The sequence below is a fragment of the Antechinus flavipes genome, chromosome 1 (genome assembly GCF_016432865.1).
Source record: "Antechinus flavipes isolate AdamAnt ecotype Samford, QLD, Australia chromosome 1, AdamAnt_v2, whole genome shotgun sequence".
In the NCBI taxonomy this organism is placed as follows: Eukaryota; Metazoa; Chordata; class Mammalia; order Dasyuromorphia; family Dasyuridae; genus Antechinus; species Antechinus flavipes.
In genome coordinates this window covers 85,193,425-85,216,125 of record NC_067398.1, presented here as the reverse complement: position 1 = coordinate 85,216,125, position 22,701 = coordinate 85,193,425, and the positions used below count along the sequence as shown (strand labels likewise).

General features: G+C 41.5%; 2 protein-coding genes across 4 annotated transcripts in view; one reads left to right on the top strand and one right to left on the bottom strand.

Annotated features, from left to right (window-relative positions):
- Positions 1 to 13,218, top strand: part of TCTA (T cell leukemia translocation altered) — a 20,404-nt gene extending 7,186 nt beyond the window's left edge. Inside the window, exon 3 of one of the 2 annotated variants that reach the window (XM_051986796.1) lies at positions 13,120 to 13,218. In XM_051986796.1, the coding sequence (XP_051842756.1) occupies positions 13,120 to 13,156 (37 nt within the window). In that variant the 3' untranslated portion in view covers positions 13,157 to 13,218. Of the gene's footprint in view, positions 1 to 834; positions 2,368 to 13,119 lie in introns of those variants that run through there. The other variant, XM_051986788.1, reaches the window with a different exon arrangement.
- Positions 3,809 to 22,701, bottom strand: AMT (aminomethyltransferase). 2 transcript variants are annotated; one of them, XM_051986670.1, is made up of 9 exons: positions 22,421 to 22,701; positions 21,214 to 21,384; positions 15,809 to 15,889; positions 14,451 to 14,582; positions 14,176 to 14,254; positions 13,829 to 13,974; positions 13,328 to 13,508; positions 7,405 to 7,560; positions 3,809 to 5,468 (listed from the first exon to the last, which is right to left on the bottom strand). In XM_051986670.1, the coding sequence occupies exons 1-9, from the start codon at positions 22,532 to 22,534 to the stop codon at positions 5,290 to 5,292; spliced, it is 1,239 nt and encodes a 412-aa protein (XP_051842630.1). In that variant the 5' UTR covers positions 22,535 to 22,701; the 3' UTR covers positions 3,809 to 5,289. The 2 variants fall into 2 exon arrangements, with proteins under 2 accessions (XP_051842630.1, XP_051842638.1); XM_051986678.1 differs by having other exon boundaries at positions 21,214 to 21,381.

The following is a 22,701-nucleotide window of genomic DNA, read 5'->3' as shown; positions in this document are numbered from 1 at the left end:
CACTCTCTATGCAAGACACTGAGGATGCAAAGACAAAAAACCCAATTGCTCCTGCCCTCAAGGAGCTCCCATTTTTCCGGGGAAAATAGATGAGATTCCGGAAGCTTGTTCAGATCAGAAATGGATTTGAACCCAGCTCTTTTTGATTTCCAGTACTGATCTTTAGCCACCACCCCGCATTCCTCTCAGATGACTTCTAAGATCTCTTCCAACCTGGAAAGGGCTGAACTTTCTAAGTTTCAGGCAGAGCAGTCTCTCTCCTGGCTAGATTTCTGCCATCACAAGTCAGAACCTAGGGAACACTTCTTTAAAAAAAAAAAAAGTCTCCATAAACCTTGCTTAACTTTATGAAGTGTGGGCTTCTGACATCAAGGTAAAAGCTTTTAATTCCTCCCGTTTCTATGTCTGAGCAGAGCCAATTGACTCATGGCATTCTGTCTCTTAGACCAACATAGGAAGTATTAGATTTCATGTTCCATGAGGGCAGAAATTGTCTAATTAAATTTTTGTGTTGCTCTTCCCTACCATTTACTACAGAGCTTTGCACACAGATATTGCCTGGATATCAGAATACATAGGGAACTAGAATGAAACTTAAGTGATTGGTTAAGCCATCTAAGCCAAGGAAGTTAAACAGTCTGTCCAAGATCATACTAGATACGAAGACCCAGCTAGAATTTGAACTCTGGCCCTCTGATTCTCTTTCCACTTTGCCCTACTGACTGTGGTAGGGACAGGCAGAAGATGGTATATACTGGCAGGAAATGCCAGACCTTAGCAACAGAGATGATTTATGTGGGAATATGTCTTATTTTCTCTTTTCAATTCTTTCAGGGAAACATCAGAAAACGAATCAATCAAAACCCATCGTGAATGAAGAATGAAGGCCTCGAGAGTCTGGCTCTCGTGCTGCCTCTGCACTAGCAGTCTTTCTCTGTTGGATTCCTATCTGCCAAGGGCCCCACTGACACCAGTTGGTTTATTTGGGGGGAGAGACCAGTCTAGGGAATGGTGTAGGTTTGAGGAAAGCAGAGGAAATAATACTCAGGTCAAACCTTAGGAAGTTTCCTCAGTTCCCCATTTTCCTTTTCTAGAGAGACTTTCTCTACTAGGGAAAGGCCAAGGCTCATACCCCCAACCTTAGTGGAAGCATGGCCTGCCTGACATCTCCTTGCTAGCCTCTCCATACCACCCCCATTGTGGTCCCTTGACAGCTGACACTCTTGGGGTAACCCCTGCCTGGAAGGAATTCAGGAGAGAGGTGGTGGAAAGGACAGCCCTCGGCCTTGTTTTTCTCATGCAGCTTTGCACCCTTTTTGATAAGGCTGAGAATTACAGCCTGCACTATCACATTGGGGTGCTACAGTTGCAGCTTTGGATAGAAAACATTTCTGGGAGGGGGGAGGGCTTGTGGCAAGTTGTCCCCAAGGTGAGGATGTTCTGTGACCTCTCAATTCCTCCCACTTTCCAGGAGGTCCTTTAGGAGTTTACTTGCCTGGGACCTGAGTAATTTCCAATTTGTCTTGTTAGAATCTGGGGGGTCCTCCAAAGCATAATGTGAACCCCAGGCTGAGCCCAGCCTTGGTCTGAATAGTGATTGAACAGTTTCCCTGACTCAGATGGGCCTGAGCCTCAAAGGAATCTTGCATGCTCCTGATCCACTTAACCGAATTGCCTTTTATTTGACCTGGGGCTGTACCCAGAGCTCCCCCACTTGGGGCAATCAACTTCACCAAGGTGTCTAGGGTACAGGCCTAGAGGAAGGCTTCAACTTGAATGATTATATTCTCCTTGCTTGACAACAGACTACATTGAACTCTTAGCTGGACTGGAGGCTCAGCAAATGCAGAATTTTCTGCATTATCTTCTGTCCTACTTTGGGAAAACTGAGAAGAGATAAAAGATGTGAAGGACCACAGCCAGCCTGTGGCTTGAAAGTCACCCATTTCTTGAGAGGCTCTCAGTTCTTCCGTGTACCTAAAGGATCTTTGAAGGGAATAGGCCAGAATATCCCATGCTCTTTAAGTGATACTGGCTTAATACAGCCAAAGGATCTAGCAGCAGGAAGCTGGGCTACACCTACACTAGTTTGCAGAAAGGATATTTTTCTCTAGGGCCTCTGCTCACTAGACAGTGCTACCTCTTGCTGGCATTGATCGATAGTGTTCTTACCTGCAAGATGGCATTTTAGAGCCTCATCCCAGGGTAAGGAGGCCTACTGAAATGTGACTTCACATTTGTTATCAAAATCTGGCAGGCCAACCAGCTGCTACCTCATCTCACCCTTTCTCCGGCTTCTGCATCTTTGCCTTTTCCCTTCTCCACTGCTTTGGTGGTACAAACTAATAAAAGTTTATGTTTGTGACACATCTTTTTCCAGATGGTCTTTGCTAGTCCTTTGAAATAATGTTGAAGAAGACTATATTTGGCCAATCTACATCTCTTCTGGATTGGGGCTTCTTAAACTTTTTCCATTTGTGACCTCTTTTTACCTGAGAAATTTTTATGTGACCCCAGGTATATAGATATATGAAATAGATATTCCTGAGCCCCACATTTACCCTAGTTCACCCTTGGACCATCATGGCATCTGTCTACCTAACTTTAGTATTACTCTTTTTTATGTAAACACGTGAAAACAATGCTTGTCGGTGTTAAGGTGGAGTTGTGTCCATATCACATCAGAATAGGAAAATATTCTTTCCAAATGACAAGACAGTAAGTAAAAAGTTTTCAGGGATATGTGAGTGGTCTGAAAGACCAGGAATACATGCTTGAACTCAGTTGGCATCCCAGTAGGAAGGAGGCATAGTTTGGAAAGCCTGATGCACCCATGGTATAGAGGTCTTTCCAGGAATGATTCTGCCTTCTATTAGTAAACTATTTTTGAAACGGGTCAGAAGAGCTCCTGTGGGCTATCCTGGGCAAAAAGAATCACAAGTTATACCCTGGATACAGGGATGATTGTACCACCGATAACCCAGTCTCCTATCTTGCTGGAGATCTGGAATATTAAACAAACTTTTGGGCTGGACACAAGTGTGCAGTATTAAATCTCTGGGAGTATACAAAGCCAAACTTGGAAAATGGAGATCGGCCTGATGGCTGTAATGTGTCCCCTGCTACCAGCCCCGCCTTGTGTCCACTGTAGGTACTACATCCTCAGGGTAAGAGTAGCTCCCATTTGTGGTTCAGTGAACTTGGCTGACAATTTTATACAACTAGTAATTGCAAAAATTACCCACATTTTCAGAAGGAAACTGGCTCAGAGTGACCATTCTAGAAATGTGGAAGTCAAGATGAATCACATTTTGTGTGCTGGTAAAACTAAAGTATCAATGATTAATGAAAAGATTCCTCAAATTATAATAGCAATGAAATTAAAGGTTTGTAAAAATGCTTTCCAGGTGATCTCCATGACAATCCTGTGAGGCAGGGACAGTTATCTTCTCTATTTTACCGAGAAGGAAACAGACTAAGTGAGAAGAAGTCATTTGTCCAGGATCACACAACCAGTAAATGTGGAAAGCTGCATATGATCTCAGATTTTCCTCACTCAGTGCATCACCTAAATGCCTATCTCTTGTAGTTACTGCCAGAATGAGCTAGCCAGTGCATCTCCAGGACTTTCTAAATGGAACCTATTCAGGATTAGTTTCAAAATAGGAGATCCTTTTCACATCAAGCTTTTTTTCCAAAGTAGGTCAGATTCAGGCAGGAAAGGGGTATGGAAACACTCTTATTCTAGTGGTAACCACCTGAAGGAAGCATGAACCACAGACTCAGACAGGAAATAAACAGACCGGGATATAATCAGGATTTCTTTATCCAAGGAAGTGATAAGGCAATGACAGGAAATGGTCAAATCTCATCCAGTACAGAAAGTGGTCACAGGGAACAGGACTAGGCCTTGGAATGTCACAGAATTGCAGGATGGACCTTTCCTTAATCCTACAGGGCAACTGTAACCATATATTTAGCTCAATTCATGTGAGAATCATCAGCTCAGGTATAGATTTTTCATGCTTTGAAATCCCCTGTGGTAAACATGGACACTCAGACTCCTTCCGAGCCTATCATACTGCTTCTCTCAAATGTTTTGGGGAAAATGCATGTCCCTGTCTAGAAATCTTACACCATTGACTCATCTTGAGCACAGCAACTCTGCTCACAGTATAGACTTGAGAAATATTGGTTGAAGCAATGAATAAAGTTATATATAGGCTCAGAAAGGCAAACTATTAGTTGTAGAACATATAACTAGAAAGAAAAATGAGAAGGAAAATCACATGACAGAAGAATCAATCTCTGTCCTCCAGTTTCATCATGAAATTAAGAGATTGGATTAGCTAGTCTATACAGTCCCTTAAGCAAATATTAAGTACTTACTATGGTCAAAGCACTATGAATTCTACAGTTAAACTTGTACTTGGTCCAAAAGGCAGAATCAGGATGGACTGAGGGAGACGTTGTAGAGGCAGAATTTGGATTAACATAAGGAAAAAAAAATTTCAACACAAAAAATTGTCAAAAAGTGAATGGGGCTCCCACTCACTGAGGTCTTCAAATAGAAGCTTGGTAATATTAGAGAGATGATGTATATTTTAGGTACCATTTTGGGTTAGATTCTTTCTGAGATTCTGTAATTTGCATTATCCAAAAGTTGAACATTCTCTAGCTCAGAAAATTGAGTGTTTAGAAAACATGGGAGATGGCAGCTGACATTAGCCAAGTCTCCTCTGTCAATACTCACAGAGCAAGAGTCCACGTGGGTAGGAAGGCAGTGCCCATGCCATCCCTTGCCACCTCTAGGATGCCTGAAGGTGGCTTCCCCAACCTTGAGTGCTCAATCTTTTTGCCATAGCTCCCGGAGTGCCTTTATCATAACTAGAGCTCCCATTTCTGAATCATTTTTCCTCCTAATAGGTTTGTGAGGTAGGTGACATTGGGACAATTATCCCTCATTTGATCAAGGAGGAAACTGACTCAAAAAGAAGTGAATTGCCCAAGATTACATCAAGAACAAGTAGCAAAGTCAGAATTTAAACCCAGATACTCTAACTCCAAACCCCATTTCCTTGACATTGTGCTGCCTCAATTATTTTCTTCCTCTCCAGCCCCAGATATCTATATTTATCTCTTTCTAGAAGGCCTTGGAAGAGCTGCTCACTTATCCACTTACTAATTTCCTCCCTCCGGACAACATTAACTAACCAATAGGAGAAACTGTGTGGTGTGTGTCCCATTCAACAGTAAAGGAAAGCGAAAAGAAGCGCTTGGAAGATCTGGTCATTTTGAGGTATAGTAGCGGGTGGGCACAAAGGGCATCTTGCTGACCACTGCCTCCTGCTGCTTCTTCCGTACCTCCACCAACAGCGGGGTCCCAATTTTACTATAGCCTCCATCCACATAACCCATGGCCACATTCTTCTTCAGGCAGGGGGAAGGGCAGCCACTGGTGATTTCCCCTGGGAAGGGAAGAAGTAACGAGACATGGAATCAGAGAACAGAGGGCTCCCCTGTGCCTGTGAGAAAGAGACAGAGTGGCTCTTGTTTCTCACACACTAGTGTGGTGGGAAGGGGAGCTTAGTTCCAATGCTACCTTCTGATAGAATCTAAGCTCTGAGCTGCCGGGGACTACTTCACGTGTCCCCGTATCTTAACAGGACCTACTGCACCTGCACATCACAGCTGAGCATGACCCGCAGTGCATTTGCCCAACAGCCACATCACATTTTGCATATTTCTAGATTAAAGTGAAGTCTTTGTGGGTACCTCATCTACTGATCTGGATTGGGAATGCAACCATTAGGACTTTGCCCATCAGTTTGGACTCAGAGACCATGGAGTAGCCAGTGGCAGCCATTCGTGTCTCCTCTCGCCTGTCTGAAGGGGACCTGAGATCCCTAGAAGCATGGACCAGTGCTCCCCACTTTCTGGCAGGGACCAAGGACTCTGCAATAGCCAACCTAAATACAAATTGGGAACACAACCCTCCCTGCTTACCCATCTCCAGCAGCCACCAAAAATGCTTCCACACCTCTACCAATGGCTGGTCCCAATTTTACTCTAACCACATAACTCACTGCCTTAAACCCATACTTCAGGATTCTTCTGCAACTACTTAAGGCCCATATTAGCTGAGACCACCCCCAATTCCTTTTCTCTGAAGCTTGGGCCCTTCATAGCTCTCAGCCCCCATCTTCACAGATCTATCTCTACCTAAACTGATCTCTGGATATCTAGAACTCAAGACTGTGCCCAGTGCATAACATGAGAATAAAGACTGAGTAGCAGCTGTACAGCACTCCTGAACATGCAGCGTTTGAAAGACCCCACCTGAGACCCTTTCCCTGACTGAAGGCCACTCAGCAGCCCATCAGCAGTCACAGGTATCACCTCATACTTACTAAATAGTTATTGATTAACTAGAAAAAAATAAAACACAACACTAAATGTGGAGTTGGAGGACAAAACAAAACAAAACAAAAATCCCAGCTCTTCTATTTCTATGATTCTGTGGATTTCTCTGTAAAATGAGGAGTCTGGCCCAGATGATTTCTAAGATCTCTTTTGGTTCCAAATCCTATTCCCTTCTACCTCCTTGCTCTTTCTCTTGGAGGAAGGACCTAGGTGTAGGTGAGTGACAAACCTAATAGCTTCTGCCTCCACAGTTCATAATAGCATTTCTACTGTGCTTTAAGTCTTGCAAAGTATTTTACAAATATTATTTCATACTCCTCATAATAGCCCTGTGAGTTAGATGCTCCTATCATCCTTGTCTTGTAGGTGAGGAATTTTGAGTCAGAAAGAAGTTAAGGGTCACATTTAGTAACTTTGGCCCTGATTCCAAGCCCATGCTCTACTCCCTGTACCCCCTGACCGTTAGTGATGACTCATGATCACAGTTCAAAGCTAAGCCCTAACTTCAGGGAAGGGGATAATTAGGATCATGGGGCAGTTGGGGGGTGCAAGAAGTCTGCTTGTAAGTTCAAATCCAGCCTCAGACACTACCTAGCTGTGTGATCCTGGGAAAGTCACTTAACCCTGTTTGCTTCAGTTCTTCATCTATAAAATGAGCTGGAGAAGAAAATGGCAAGCCATTCCAGTATCTTTGCCAAGACAACCTCAAATGGGGACACAAAGAGTCAGACTGAACAAATAACAAAAGATCATGGGATCCCCTAAGCTAGAAGGGACCTCGTACATGACCAGTCCAAAGGAGGAATCAAGGCCCCTGCCACCATCCAAACACTAAGGAGCTCTGCTAGGATTTGAACTTAGCTCTTCGCGATTCTAAATCTTGAGTTCTTTCCATCGCAGCCTCTCCTCATCTCAAGCATACTAGAGAGGGGGGCATGTACACCTGCCCTGCCCCCAACTTTTCCCCTTGGTTCAACTTACCAATGACAGCTCCCTCTGTGTTCATGATGAGGCTGTGCTGGCGAATAGGTGCTCCAGTAGAAGTCAGCCCCACACGCTTCCGGGCCAGTCTCCCTTTCATCTGGGGGACAACAATGGCAGCACCAGGGAAGTCCATGGCAGCCCTGCGGCGTTTTCCTGTAAGCAGACCCCACCAGATATGGGAGATGGATGTTTAGCACCCCCCTCCCCGGGAGGCTCATCACCCTCTCCTTTACCTTCAGGCTTAAAACCGCTGCCACAGTCAGTACTTTATGACGCTTAGTGAATAAGGATAATCAGGATGAATTAAAGGCCTTTCATTGAGGGCCATTCATCTGACCTTGGATAACTTTTCTAGACTGAAATCTAACATAGGCAGACATTTCCAGCTTCTGCTATGAATTCTCTAGCCTCCTGCACCCTAATCTCCCTAAATCCTACCCATGTATTCTACATAAGTGCCCTTTTCTTAAACACTTGCTTTGAATCCTGCCCCAATCAGTAAAGGCTTTCCCTGCTAAAAAATAAAGACTGTTAGAACTTAAAAAACAAGAACTGTCCTTTCTATAGAGCTTTAGGGTTTACAAGACATCTTCCATGTTAGAACTTTGTGAGGTAGGTGGTAAGAAGTATCATTCTTATTTTATGGAGGAGTATGTCTCAACTTCCCACTCATATCATCCTCCATCAGCCACCAAAGTTATCTTCCTAGAATACAACTTTAACCAAATCATCTTACAACTGATTTTATTTGATCAGGAAAATCAAAGGGAAAAAAAAATCACTGATTCATTTTTTCAATCCCAGTTAGCATAAGGAGAAAAGAGAGGTTTGTGGATTGGAGACAGGATCTGGTCAAGAGCATACTATGAGAAGCATTCCAGTTCAGAGAGGCCATGAGCCCATTCAAGAAGAGGTTCCATGTCCAGCAACAAGGGGCCTAACCTTGTGTAAGGAACAGGAACAAGTGCCAACTGGCAGCTTTGTCATTCACTACACAGTTCTGGATTGTAAATCAAAGATAATAGATTGAGTCGGGGATCTGTGCCTCTGAGTGGTATTCCAAGGTAAGAAGTTGTCAGGAACCCTATGATATATACTAGTCAGAAGCAAATTTAGAAGCAGTCAGCATTTGTCAGGTTCAGATCTTAAGAGTAGAGTGGGGTCTCAATTTCAGGTTCTAACCTAGTCTAAAGCCTGCCAAAAAAATAATAATAACCAGAGCAAGAATCTCAGAACAAAAGAAAAGCTATAATTCTGTCATTCAGAACTAGCAGAGCTTTCTATTTAGATAATACTGGCTGAGTCCAACAACAGTCTAATGAAACTCCAAATAGGACCTTCTCTTAAGTCTATTGCTCAGACCCAAACCCAAGTCAGGAGTTTGCAGATATCAAACCGGAGGAGGCAATGATTCAATTTTTGCCCTGGATACTTTTCTTGTAGGTCCCCAGCTTGAGTTGTCCCTAGGAGCCTTAAATTACATAATATTCTATATCCCAAGAAAGCAGCAGCTGATCCCAAGGATCAGCTCAGACATTCCCTTCAAGGGCATATAGAGTCTGGCCCTACTAAAGTCCAAAGTCAGATAGTAACCTGGAAGAATGAACAAATGGGAGGAAAAAAAGCTACCATAAAAAGCTATTATAGTTGTAAGGACACTCAAGATACAAACTCAGAAAAAAAAGAATAACTTCAAAACTTCTATATGTAAAGCTTTAAAGAAAAACACAGCTTAGGCACAAATTCAATTAGAATTCCTGGAAAAGATGAAGCAAGAATTTTTTTAAAAGAGCAAAAATGTTATTAAAAATGTGGTTACTAGAGAAAAAATGGAAAAGAAATAAGAGTTATGGGGAAAACTCAGAAAGGCAATTTGCAGTGACTTTATGAGTTCAAAGAAATATTAAAATAAAATCAAAGGACTGAAAAGATAGAAGAACATGTAAGGTAACTCATAAACAAAAAAAAAAAAATGATCTGAAAAACAGATTGAGGAAAGTTAAAAATCATTATATTACCTGAAAGTAATGACCAAAAAAAAAAAAAAATCAAAAACCAAAAACTTAGACATCATATTTCAAGTAAGAATAAAAGAAAATTGCCTAGATCTATTAGGAGTAGAAATAGTAAAATAGAAACTATTAGTTACCTGCCAAAAGAAACTCCAAAATGAAAACTCCAAGGAATACTGAAGACAAAATCCAAAGTTATCATATCAAAGAAAAAAAATTACCGAAAACAATCAAAAAGAAAGAATTCAAGTGTTGAAAGTTGCAGTTTGGATATATGGTTTAATAGGAACAACATTAATGGAGCAGACAGCTTAGAATATGATATTACAGCAAACAAAGGATATATCTATCAACCAAGAATAACTTATCCAGCAAAAAATAATGGATCTGTAAAGAAATAGAGGACTTCCAAGTATTCCTGATAAAAAAGTTCAGTGCTATGTAGAAACTTTGAAAATGGAAACACAGAAGTTAACAGAAATATAAAAAGGTAAACATGAACAAATAATGATAAAATTCTAATAGATAAGAGTTCATGGAGTTTAATTAAACAGAAGGCCTAGAAGTACGTAGAACAAAGCACTTTGTTTTGTTTTTAATATGTCTAGATGACCTTAAAAAAATGAAAAGAAAAGGAAGAGGAATATATTGAGGCAGGGAAAGGAAGGATGAGGAAAATTATCTCACACAATTGGGGTATATAATCAGAAGTATATAAAAATAAGGAAGAAGGAGTAGTGGAGTAGCTGAGATTTAAACCTCATTTTCATCTGAACTAGTCAAAGGAGGGAAAATAGCTACACACAGACTGTTGGATACAAAAATAAATTTCATTTAACAGGGAAACAGGTGGGAAAGGAGATAAGGGAGAATTAAAAGAAGGGAAGATTAAGAGAAAGCCTAATAAACCCTAAGGAAAACAAATTCTAAAATAATGTACAAAAATATTTACAGCTGTTTTGAGGTAACAAAGAATGGGAAATTGAGGAAGCGTTCATCAAGTGAAGAATGGCTTAATTAACTATAGTATATGAATATGATAGAACTAAAGTGCTTTAAGAACTAATAAAAGAGATGGCTTCAAAGAAACCTGGGAAAACTTGTATGAACTGATACAAAGTGAAGTAGTGGGCAGAACCAAGAGAACAATTTCTATAATGACAACAAATACCATAAAGATAAATAACTTTGAAAGATTTAAGAACTCTGATCAGAAATAACAACTAATTAGAATTCCAGAGGAAAAATGCTGAAATATACTCCCAATCTTTTGATACAGAGATGAAAGTAAGAGTATAGAATGAGATATATTTTCTTTTTACAGAGGCAGAAATTTTTCTTTGACTATAGATGTTTGTAATAGTAGTTTTGTTTTTCTTTCCTTCTCACTTGAGAAGGTGAGTTTGGGAGGGAGAGAAGATAGATTTTTGCTGATTAAAAAATGTAATTTAAAAAGGTCTTTACTTAAATTTACAGTTCTTTCCAGTATATCATGCTTCTTCAAGTAGCATTTTTTCCTTTCCTAATGTACTTTTCACACATTATAGCCACTCAGAAAATGAACTCAGAAGAATAAAGGACAACAGATCCCCAACCTAAGTAACGTACTGATAATCTTAAAATATGAAAATATATAGAAAAAAACCTTTCTGGAGGTTGAGGTAACATGTATAAGAGCCAGATCAATTTGTCTCTGGAGGCCTTCGATTTTTTTCATCTGTACAATGAGGGGATTAGATTAGATGCCCTTTGAAAATCAGAAACTTTATGAGCAAAACTACAAAACCCTTTCCACACAAATTAAGTCTGATCTAACCAATTGGAAAAATATTAAATGCTCTTGGACTGGGTGAGCAAATATAATAAAGATGACCATACTATCTAAACTAATCTATTTATTTAGCACTATACCAATCAAACTCCCAAAAAACTATTTTGATGACCAAGAAAAAATAACAACAAAGTTCATATGGAAAAATAAAAGGTCAAGAATTTCAAGGGAATTAATAAAAAAAAAAATCAAATGAAGGTGGCCTAGCTGTACCAGATCTAAAATTATATTATAAAGCAGCAGTTACTAAAACCATCTGGTATTGGCTAAGAAATAGACTAGTTGCTCAATGGAATAGGTTAGGTTCAAAGGACAAAACAGCCAATAACTTTAATAATATAGTGTTTGACAAACCCAAAGACCCCAGTTTTTGGGATAAGAATGCAGTATTTGACAAAAATTGATGGGAAAATTGGAAATTAGTATGGCAGAAACTAGGCATTGACCCACACTTAACACCGTACACCAAGATAAGGTCAAAATGGGTTCATGACCTAGGCATAAAGAATGAGATTATAAATAAATTGGAAAAGCATAGGATAGTTTACCTCTCAGACCTGTGGAAGAGGGAAGAATTTGTGACCAAAGAAGAACTAGAGATCACTATTGACCACAAAATAGAGAATTTTGATTATATCAAATTGAAAAGTTTTTGTACAAACAAAACAAATGCAGACAAGATTAGAAGGGAAACAAACTGGGAAAACATTTTTACAGTCAAAGTTCTGATAAAGGCCTCATTTCCAAAATATATAGAGAACTGACTCTAATTTATAAGAAATCAAGCCATTCTCCAATTGATAACTGGTCAAAGGATACGAACAGACAATTCTCAGATGAAGAAATTAAAACTATTTACAGCCATATGAAAATATGCTCCAAATCATTATTAATCAGAGAAATGCAAATTAAGACAACTCTGAGATACCACTGCACACCTGTCAGATTGGCTAGACAGAGAAAGATAATGTGGAATGTTGGAGGGGATGTGGGAAAACAGGGACACTGATACATTGTTGGTGGAATTGTGAACACATCCAGCCATTCTGGAGAGCGATTTGGAACTATGCTCAAAAAGTTATCAAACTGTGCATACCCTTTGATCCAGCAGTGTTTCTACTGGGCTTATACCCCAAAGAGATACTAAAGAAGGAAAGGGACCTGTATGTGCCAAAATGTTTGTGGCAGCCCTGTTTGTAGTGGCTAGAAGCTGGAAAATGAAAGGATGCCCATCAATTGGAGAATGGTTGGGTAAATTGTGGTATATGAACGTTATGGAATATTATTGTTCTGTAAGGAATGACCAGCATGATGAATACAGAGAGGACTGGAGAGACTTACATGAACTGATGCTAAGTGAGATGAGCAGAACCAGGAGATCATTATATACTACAACTACAATACTGTTTGAGAATGTATTCTGATGGAAGTGGATCTCTTTGATAAAGAGATCTAACTCAGTTTCAATTGATCAAGGATGGTCAGAAGCAGCTACACCCAAAGAAAGAACACTGGGAAATGAATATAAACTGCTTGCATTTTTGTTTTTCTTCCCGGGTTATTTATACCTTCTGAGTCCAATTCTTCCTGTGCAACAAGAAAACTGTTTGCTTCTGCAAACATATATTGTATCTAGGATATACTGTAACCTATTTAACATGTAAAGGACTGCTTGCCATCTGGGGGAGGGGGTGAAGGGAGGGAGGGGAAAAATCGGAACAGAAGTGAGTGCAAGGGATAATGCTGTAAAAAATTACCCTGGCATGGGTTTCTGTTAAAAAAAAAAAAAAAAAAGATTAGATGTCCTTTGAGAATCCTTCTAACTCTACATCTATGATTTGCTAAAGTACAAAAATAAGTCTGTTTCAGGTTGCTGTGTTACACTGTGAACTCCATGACTGGATGACATCACAGCAAACTGTACTTCTCCCCTTCCTAAGTAAAAGACTCTGAATACAGGCGTGTTTGGATGAATGCACAAATGAAAATGTCCCCCCATCTCTGGCCCGGCCCCCAACTTGTGGCATGAGTGGACCCAGTGGGAGAAGCTGCCCTGGGTACCCCTGCCCTGACTCACCCAGGGTCCAGCCCAGGCTCCCTTCCACAGGGGTGGTGTGCTCATCTATATCATTCCCATACAGGCATAGTCCAGCCTCCAGCCGCAGGCTGTCCCTGGCTGCCAGCCCTGCTAGCTTGACCTCCTCATTCTCCAGCAGCGCTTCTGCCAAGTGGACGGCCCTCTCAGCTGGCACCGATATCTGCGTGGAGTAAGATTGCGGGGTTACAGGAAAGCAGCTGGCTCTTCCCCAAAAGAGCACCCATGAAGCCCAAGAGCACAGCTACTCCAAGGGGGCCAAAACCGTCCCAGCCCTTCTGAGAGCCTGGGGAAAGGAAAGATGGGCACTGTATACCTCAGATTTTAAAGTGGGAAAGGGACTTGAAGGCCATTCAGTTCATCATCATTTTCAAAGGCGGAAACAGGCCTATGAGGTGAAAGAACTTGCCCAAGTTCTTTGTAAAAAACACAGCTGAGATCTGAACTCAGATCTTCCGACTCCAAACAAAATGCTCTTTGTACCTCCACACCATCCTCCCCAGTGTAACCGCAGCGTGTCACACGGCAACCAGGTATTCCAAAGACATCCATCATGGCACTGGTCATGAAGGTCAGCTTCCGGAGGTCATCGGACACCCCAGCCTGTAGCACCTGAGCTGCTGAGGGACCTGGTGTGAGGAGCAAGGGGGTCAGGGATCTGCCCAGCACACAGCTACAGTTCTGGGGCTTTACAGAACTATGGGGGGAAGAAAAGAGATTTAAGGGAGAGGTCTATTTCCTACTTCCTCTCACTGGTTTAGACCCAGACTGTCATGGCAATGCTCAGAAAGAATATCTATCACTCTGGTCCTGCCCTCAAAGGTACTCACCTTGCAGGGCTATCAAAGCATTATCAATCACCTCCAGATTCACATCACATCCAGCATTTTTCAGTTCTGATACCTTGTTCTGAAAACAGAAAGAAAGGCTTTGGCTACAGGGCCCTTGTGAACATGGGCCCATATTTAGTCTCAAAGCCAAATAGGACCAGCTTCTACTGACCTCCAGGACCCAGCTCCAGAAGTAGTTTTTTCCCCACCCTGGACCCCAGGAAATGGGCCATTCATTCTCAGGGACTTACCAGCCACTGAACAACATCCCATACCTGCATGAGGGCCATGTCCTTCTCTCGGCACCCAGCATTGGACACCACGTACAGATACTCATCAGAAGTGTTTGTCACAATCAGATCATCTATGATACCTCCTTCTTCATTGGTGAAGAGAGTCAGTGTCCCCTATCACCAAGACCAAGCACATCAACCACAGGGCACCAGCCCTGGCCTTGAGGCCTGGATCCAAAGGCTACAAAGTAAACTCCTGTAGTTCTACAGAGCAGAAACCATGATCTATGAGATCACCCCAATGACTGGGACCATGTTCATTAAAAAAACATATTTTAAATAATTTTTTCTTAAATGTAACTTCTTTTCTTCTACCTATACTGCCCTTTTCCTATTCTTAAGTCTTTCAGAATTGTTTTTTTTTTTTTACAATATTAATATTATCGTACAAATTGTTCTCCTGCAAAGTACATTAAGCATCAGAGCCATTCTTGTCTTTAATAGCTAACCAGAACACTTAACAAAGGTCTCCTCTGTAAGCAAATAGGACTCTGGTGCTAAGTATTGTTTCTAGAAAAAAAGATGTGTCAGAATCAGGGCCAGGGCTCAGTCTATGATTGGGGGAGATTGTGTGTGTGTGTGCGCGTGTGAGACTAGTTAGAGCTCACGGGCAAGTATAGCTTATGTAGTTTAATCTCCACTTCCTAACATTTCAGCTGAATTTTCTAATAGCCTTGATCATGCTTCTGCCCCCATGATAAATAAGTATAACTCAGAAGTATATCGTCACTGTGCAAATGAGATGGTCTCCAGTACATAGATTCCTCCTATCCATCTATCACTACTTTAAGAACATTTCACTGGATTGGTCTGGCTACTCCCCACTCTACTCTCAGAAATTGAAATTCTTTCACAATTTAGAAGACCGTCTTTGAGAATTGCTGTGGCTTGATATTACTTGTAGCTTGTGCTGCAAGTGATGAGGTCCTCCTCAAGCAAGTTTGCTATGGAACCACAGACATAATCTGGCACCAAGTCCATATACAAAATGTTCTAAGACTTGCCATAGATTGAACTTCTTTGGCAAAGCCTGGGAGAACTGGGAAGCCTAAACAAATTACAAGGAATAAAAACTGGACTGTAGTGGGAGGACCACCACACATACACAGCAGTTAACATAGTGTTAATACATCTGCTGTTGAAAATGGAATCTGTCAGTGGGTCTATCCTAATGGCTTTGGAACAGTTGCAGTTTTAAGTTTGGGTCTACCAGTAGTACAGATTTACTTGAGGTTAAACTTCAAGAGGCAGTCCCTCTAGTGGCAAAATAAATCAGGCATTTTTTTTTTAAGCAGGCATTTCTATGTAGGCAAGACTAAGTTGACAGGCAAGGACCTTACCTGATTTGGCTTTAGTTCAGCAATGTCACTGACCACCAAGCTCTCCATCAATTTCACTCGGTCCTTTCCAAATATCTTGGTCTTGTAAAAAGATTAAAAGATGGTTTTAGCAGTAGAACCATGGGCTTCTGTGTCAGAAACCCATGAAACAAATCACAGAGTCATTCAAACTCACAGTGAAAGGGTCCTCAGACATTTAGTCTAACTCAAAATATATTACCAAGTAATTATTATCAAAACTGGGTAAAAAAATTTAAAAACTATTTTTGAAAAATCAGTGTTTCAAATTAGAAAAACATATCAAAATATATCAGTAACATGTCAGGACTAGAGATAGAAGACAATCAACTATATACAAAAGATTAATTTTTGATAAACTCACAGGAAAAAACTGAGGAAAAGAATTCATTATTTTATAAGCATATGTGAGGAGATTGGTTAGCAATTTGTCAGGAAACTTGGTTTAGACTCATGTCTCAAGAAAATAGGAATGGTTAAATAATTTTTCATTAATATAACAGAACTCTAAAATGCAATTAAGATACAAGCATGAGGAGTGTAAATTTAGATAGATTTTATGAAATATAAAGCAAAAGAAAAAATGCACAAGAAAATAGACAGTAGTATAAACTCCCAAATATGGAAGAGGAAAATTGAATAGGAATGAATAGACAAAGATTCCAGATAGAAACTGGGAAGGACTTAAAAGGTTATGACATTTTATGTGTTGCAATTCATTTATTTAAATGTTAAACCTAGAATCAGAAAGATCCAAGTTTAAATTTAGCCTCAGATACTAAATTGTGCAACCCTAGGCAAGTTAACTAATCAATGTGTGCCTCAATTTCCTCATCTGTAAAATAGCAAAAATAACTGCGCCTAAATCCAAGAGTTGTTGTGAGAATCAAATGAGATAGCACTTAGTACAGTGCCTAGCACAAAGGAAACACTATAGAAATATTAGCTATTGTTATTAACACTTGCAAAAGCAAATTTAATTAGCAAATATAATTTATTACAAGAATCCAAAAGTAATTTTGTATCTCCTCAGTACTATCTAGAGTTAGGAATCTTCTGATTAATAGGAAGGGAAGAAAACAACTGTTTATTAAGCACTTACTATGGGCCAAATATAATTTGATCCTATTAACCACAGTGCCTCTTTAGACAAAAATATTCCTCTCATGGAGAAGAGCATTTCTATTGACACCATCCCCCCAAGTTTAAAACTTTGGAATCACTTGGACTTTTCCTTCTCTCTTACATTTTATAAGTTGCCAAATTTTGATTCTTCCATCCCCTCTTCTCTGTTTATGAAGCAACTACCCTAATTCAAGATCCCATTACCTTTCACCTGGACTATTAAAATAAAATAGTCCTTCACCTTATAACTCCTAGCAAATGACCAAGTCATCCTGGCAGGTTTAGCAACCATTGCAAATCAATAAACTGAGTGACCTCCAGGAGGCAAAGAGCCCAGTACAAGGAGTCAGGAACTGGGCACTAGCTCAGGATCTGCTAACTCCCTGGGTGGTCTCTGGCCAAGTTCTTCTTGTGGGGCCTTATTTTCGACCAAAGTAAAATGGAAGAGTTAGGCCCTAGGACCTTTCCAGGTCTGACTTGCTGTGCTTATAAATGGAGACCTTGTAAGTTGAGAGATTTTTAACAGGAAGGGATCATAGAGGCAATCTAGCCCAAACCCCTTCTTTTACAGGGAAGGAAACTGAGACCCAGGGAGATCAAGGGTCTCATCCAAGGCTACACAGGTAGCATGCGGCAGAGCCAAGTCAAGAAGCATTTGTTCATCACCTAGTATGTACCAGACACTGTGCTAAGTGCTGGAGATAAAAGGAAAGTCAAGAAAACAGTTTCTGTTCTCAAGGAGCTCACAGTCTAACTGGAGGCAAACACATACATATAATCAATCTTATATGATGGCTACATCAATATTATATGATGATCAATTCTGATGGACATGACTCTTTCCAACGAGATGACTGATATCAGTTTCAATGATCTTGTGATGAAGAGAGCCATCAACACCCAGAGAGAAACTATGGGAAGTGAATGTGGATCACATAATTCTCATTCTCTTTGATGCTCTTCACTTGCATTTTGTTTTCTTACTCATTTTCTTTCCTTTTTAATCTGATTTTTCTTGTGCAACAAGAGAATTGTATATGTTTACACATATTGGATTTAACATATATTTTAACAATATATTAGATTGTCATCTAGAGGAAGGAGTAGGGAGGAGGGGAAAATATGAAACACAAGGCTATGCAAGGGTCAATGTTAAAAATTATCCATGCATATGTTTTGAAAATAAAAACCTTTAAAAAAAAAAAAAAAGATACATCCAGGTTAAACTGGAGGTAATTAATACAGGAAGGGCATTAGTATTAAGGAGGACCAGGAAAGGCTTTTTGCAGTAGAACTTTAGCTGAGGTCTGAAGAAAGCCAGGAAAGCCAAGAGGTGAAGATGAAAAGGGAGATTATTCCAGGCTTAGGAGGAAAGCAACTGAAAAATGCTTGAAGTTGGGAGATGCAATTGTGCACAATGTGGATTGTGCAAAGAACAGAAGAGAGGTAGGTACCAATGGATTCCACAATATGTGAATGGGAATTATGTATAAAAAGACTGGAAAAGGATGAGTCAGATAGAAGATTTAATAGTTAATAGGATGAATACTGAATGACGCTGATCTATGCTTTAAGATCAGTTTGACAACTAGATGGACTATGACAGAAGAGAATTCAAGACAGAGTCCAACCAGTCCATGTATAAGGTGATGTGGGCCTGCACTAAGGTGGCAGCAATGTCAGAGAACAAGGCTTACATGAAGAGGTAATATGGGGAGAGAAGTGACAGGCTCTGGCAACTGACTGGATATGAGGGGAGTTAGAAAAGGGAGCCTGCTGATGAGAACCTGCGTGACTGGGAAGATAGCAATGTCTTAGAGTCTAGGAGAACCTGCATGACTGGGAAGATAGCAATGTCTTAGAGTCTAGGACAGTGGTCCTCAAAATGTAGTCCAAAGAATTGTTGGGGTCTCTGAAACCCTTTCAGAGGGTCTACAAATTCAAAATTATTTTTTATTTCCAATATAGTAAATAGCTATAAATATAGCCCATGTGAACAATACTTTTTGAACAGATCCTCAATAGTTTAACAATATGAAGATACTGAGAACAAAGGTCTGAGAACCACTGTCTAGATATCTAGATAGTAACAGCAATGTTAGGATCGGGCTTTGGGGAGAGTTTAGTTCTAGACATGTTGAACTCAAGCTGTCTGTGCAATACTCAGTTTGATGTTGATGAACAGCTGGAGATTTGAGACGGGAGGTTAAATTTGAGAATCATCAAAATAGACAATTTAATTGATGGGCACTTATGACATAGAGAAGGGAAGAGGGCTCAGGCAGAGCCTTGGGGAAACACCCTAAGTTCGTGGGTGTAATGGGCTGAGGCTTGAGTTGATGCACTGAGGTCCCAAGCACACGAGGCTTAATAGTAATTGGACCATACTCTATTAATATGTAAGCTTGGAGAAAGAATGGCCCCCACCCACTCTTTGTGCAGGTCCTGATGTGTTGTATGGGAAATGACGATTTTGGTGGGTGGAGGCAGGGGAGTGGAAAAGGAAGGGGAGGAGAGACTGCTTGCATTGCCATTGCCACGACCTTTCTGTTTGTTTTATTTTCTTCTTTTTGCTGAGGCAGTTGGGGTTAAGTGCCTTGCCCATGGTCACACAACCAGGAATTGTTAAGTGTCTGAGGCTGGATTTGGACTCAGGTCCTCCTGACTTCAGGGCTGGTGCTCTACCCACTGAGCCATCTCCTCCCCCCATGACCTTTCTGTTTGTTTCTCTTTTTCTTTTTGCTTTTGCTGAGGCAGTTGAGGTTAAGTGACTTGCCCATGGTCATACAACCAGGAATTGTTAAGTGTCTGAGGCTGGATTTGAACTCAGGTCCTCCTGACTTCAGGGCTGGTGCTCTACCCACAAACAGAAAGGTCATGGGGGGAGGAGATGGCTCAGTGGGTAGAGCACCAGTCCTGAAGTCAGGAGGACCTGAGTTCAAATCCAGCCTCAGACACTTAACAATTCCTGGTTGTGTGACCACGGGCAAGGCACTTAACCCCAACTGCCTCAGCAAAAAGAAGAAAATAAAACAAACAGAAAGGTCGTGGCAATGGCAATGCAAGCAGTCTCTCCTCCCCTTCCTTTTCCACTCCCCTGCCTCCACCCACCAAAATCGTCATTTCCCATACAACACATCAGGACCTGCACAAAGAGTGGGTGGGGGCCATTCTTTCTCCAAGCTTACATATTAATAGAGTATGGTCCAATTACTATTTAGCCTCATGTGCTTGGGACCTCAGTGCATCAACTCAAGCCTCAGCCCATTACACGTGGGAATGACCCAGATAAAGAGCCAACAAAAGACACTAAGTAGTATTGAGATTGATGAAAAAAGAGAGTAGTGTCATTAAAAACTGGAGAGAAGAGGGTTTCATGGAGAAGAAAATATTCAAATGTGTTAAGAGGGGCAGAAAGGTCAAAAAGAATGAGGACTGAGGAAAGGGCATTAGATTTCATAATTAAGAAATCCTTGGTAACTTTGTAGAGAGCCATTTCAGTTGAGTGGTAAGATCGGAGTACAGAAAACTGAGGAGCAGCAGACAGCCTCTGAAATGTGAAGGTTTTTTGTTTTTTGAGGATGGGAGATGTGGACATGTTTGTAAGCAGCAAAGAGGCAGCCAGGAGACTGGAAGAGACAAGATTAGTGAGAAAATAAAAAAATGACAGAATAGGAAATATACTGAAGACAGGTGGAATGAGATTACTTGTGCATGTCAGAATTCAAGCAGATCCTCTACCTCCAGAAACCTTATTCTAGCAAACCAGAGACCTATAACTTATCTGGAACCTGATTTTTTAAGGGACACATTTCCTTATATTAACTCTGTTCTTTATTGGACTCTTGATTACCCAGGTGAAAATTAAAGTTTCTGAACCTACAAACTGGGGGCCTATACATGACCCACCCTAAAATCAAATTCAGGATTTCAGAGTAAATGCTAAACTGGCAACAAAATATTCTCACTTCCTCAGTTTTATTGCTCTCAGGACAAAATAAAATCAAAAACAAAAATCACTCTCCAAAGTCTATTAATTCTTAATATTCCTTTAGAGTGGGAGAAGGGGTGCCAAGGAAAGGGCATTGTAGGAGACAATCTTGAAGGTCTCTTCTAACTTTAACATTTTGACATTCTTATTCAAGTCTACATAGTACCTGGCTGGTATTTCAAGCGCCCAGGACAAACAGTTGGCCACAGTGCAAAAACAGAACTGGCCCACCTCCCTCCTTTCATCCTGAACTTAGGTCCAGGTCATTCACCTGCAGCATGTGGGATACATCAAATAGGGAGCAATGTCTTCGGGTGTGCAGGTGGGATTCTAAGTGGCTGTCCCGGTACTGCACAGGTAGACTCCAACCAGCAAAGGACACCATTTTCCCACCATGGCTCTGGTGGAAATCAAACAGGGGTGTTTTCTTCAAGGGCTCCTGCTAGGGAGGGAAATCACTAATCTGAGAAGATGGCCTCTTGACACCTAATCTCAAATGGACAGGTAAGACAGAAATAAGATTTGACACTCTACTTGGGTTCTTTTTCATCCACTCAAGTTTCTCCTGGGGTCTTTACCTCTGACAGGACCCCATCTTCTCTGGGGCCATTTCCTTTCCTTCCATTCTTTTTAAATCCAAACTAAAATCTCACCTTCCACTAAAAGCTTTTCCCAAGCCCTCTCCACTCTTGCCTTTTCCTATTTTAACTTTTATATTGTTTCCCTCAGATTGTGAGCTTGAAGGGAGCAGTTTCTTGCCTCTGTAATCCCAGAGTTTAGGCACTGTGGCTTCCCTCTTCCCTGGTTTAAAACAGTCTCCAGGTACTAAAATCCCCTTTCTCCAACTCTTAAGCCTCCTTTCCAAAGCTATCATCTTCCCCTACCTCTGGCTCTCTCCAAGTCGGTTCTTCTCTTTCCCGGCCCATATAAACTTTTCCCCCAGGCCGAAGTGCTCCCTTTCCCGATCCCCTTATTCTTTTTCCTCTTTCTTGCCTGAACGCTCTTCCTTTTACCAGTCCCTCTTCGGGACCACTTCCTTCCCCAAGATTCTTCCTAGGGGCTTCAGCCGAACCCTTCTCCCTTTTCCTACTTAACCCTATTTAGAACCGCCCCCTTCTCATGCCAGTCTCCTGTCGGTAGAACAGAATCCGGACGCCCTTCCACCTTCCCCTTGCCAGAACCCTATTGGGACCCCTGCTCTGCTCTCTCCTTCCCTGCCTGTAGACTCTCCCCAGGGACACCACCACCTTCACTTTCCCTTCCGGAGCCCCCTCTCCAAGGTTTCCGCCTCTTCACCCCTTCTTCCCCCTGCCCCAGACCCAAACTACTCATCTCTTCAAGATTTTAGCACCACCACCCCCTTCTAAGTTTGCAGCCTTTCTCCCCAGAGGCATCCCTTTTCCTCTCCCCTGGGGGTCCAACCCCCTCCACTTAAGGCTCATCCCCCTAGGCCGCAGCTCCGGCCGAACCGGTCCCACCTGCCCCGAACTAAGAGGCCGTCGAGTTGCTGTGGGGCAGCCACTTCGCACTCCCGCCGCACCAACGCAAAGGAGGTCCAAAAGTCCCCAAGCCGAGTTCCTAATACGCTGCATCTTCGAGCTGAGAAGCTGGGACGGGAATCCCTAGCCTTTTGACTCTGCTCTGACCGCGCAGGTGCTGGCCGGCTGAGCAGCAGAGGACAGTGGGAGATGTAGTTCCGTCTCCCCCTCCATTTGCCCAGAGGTGGTCTCCAGAATTTCAGTCCCAGCCCTAGGGCAAA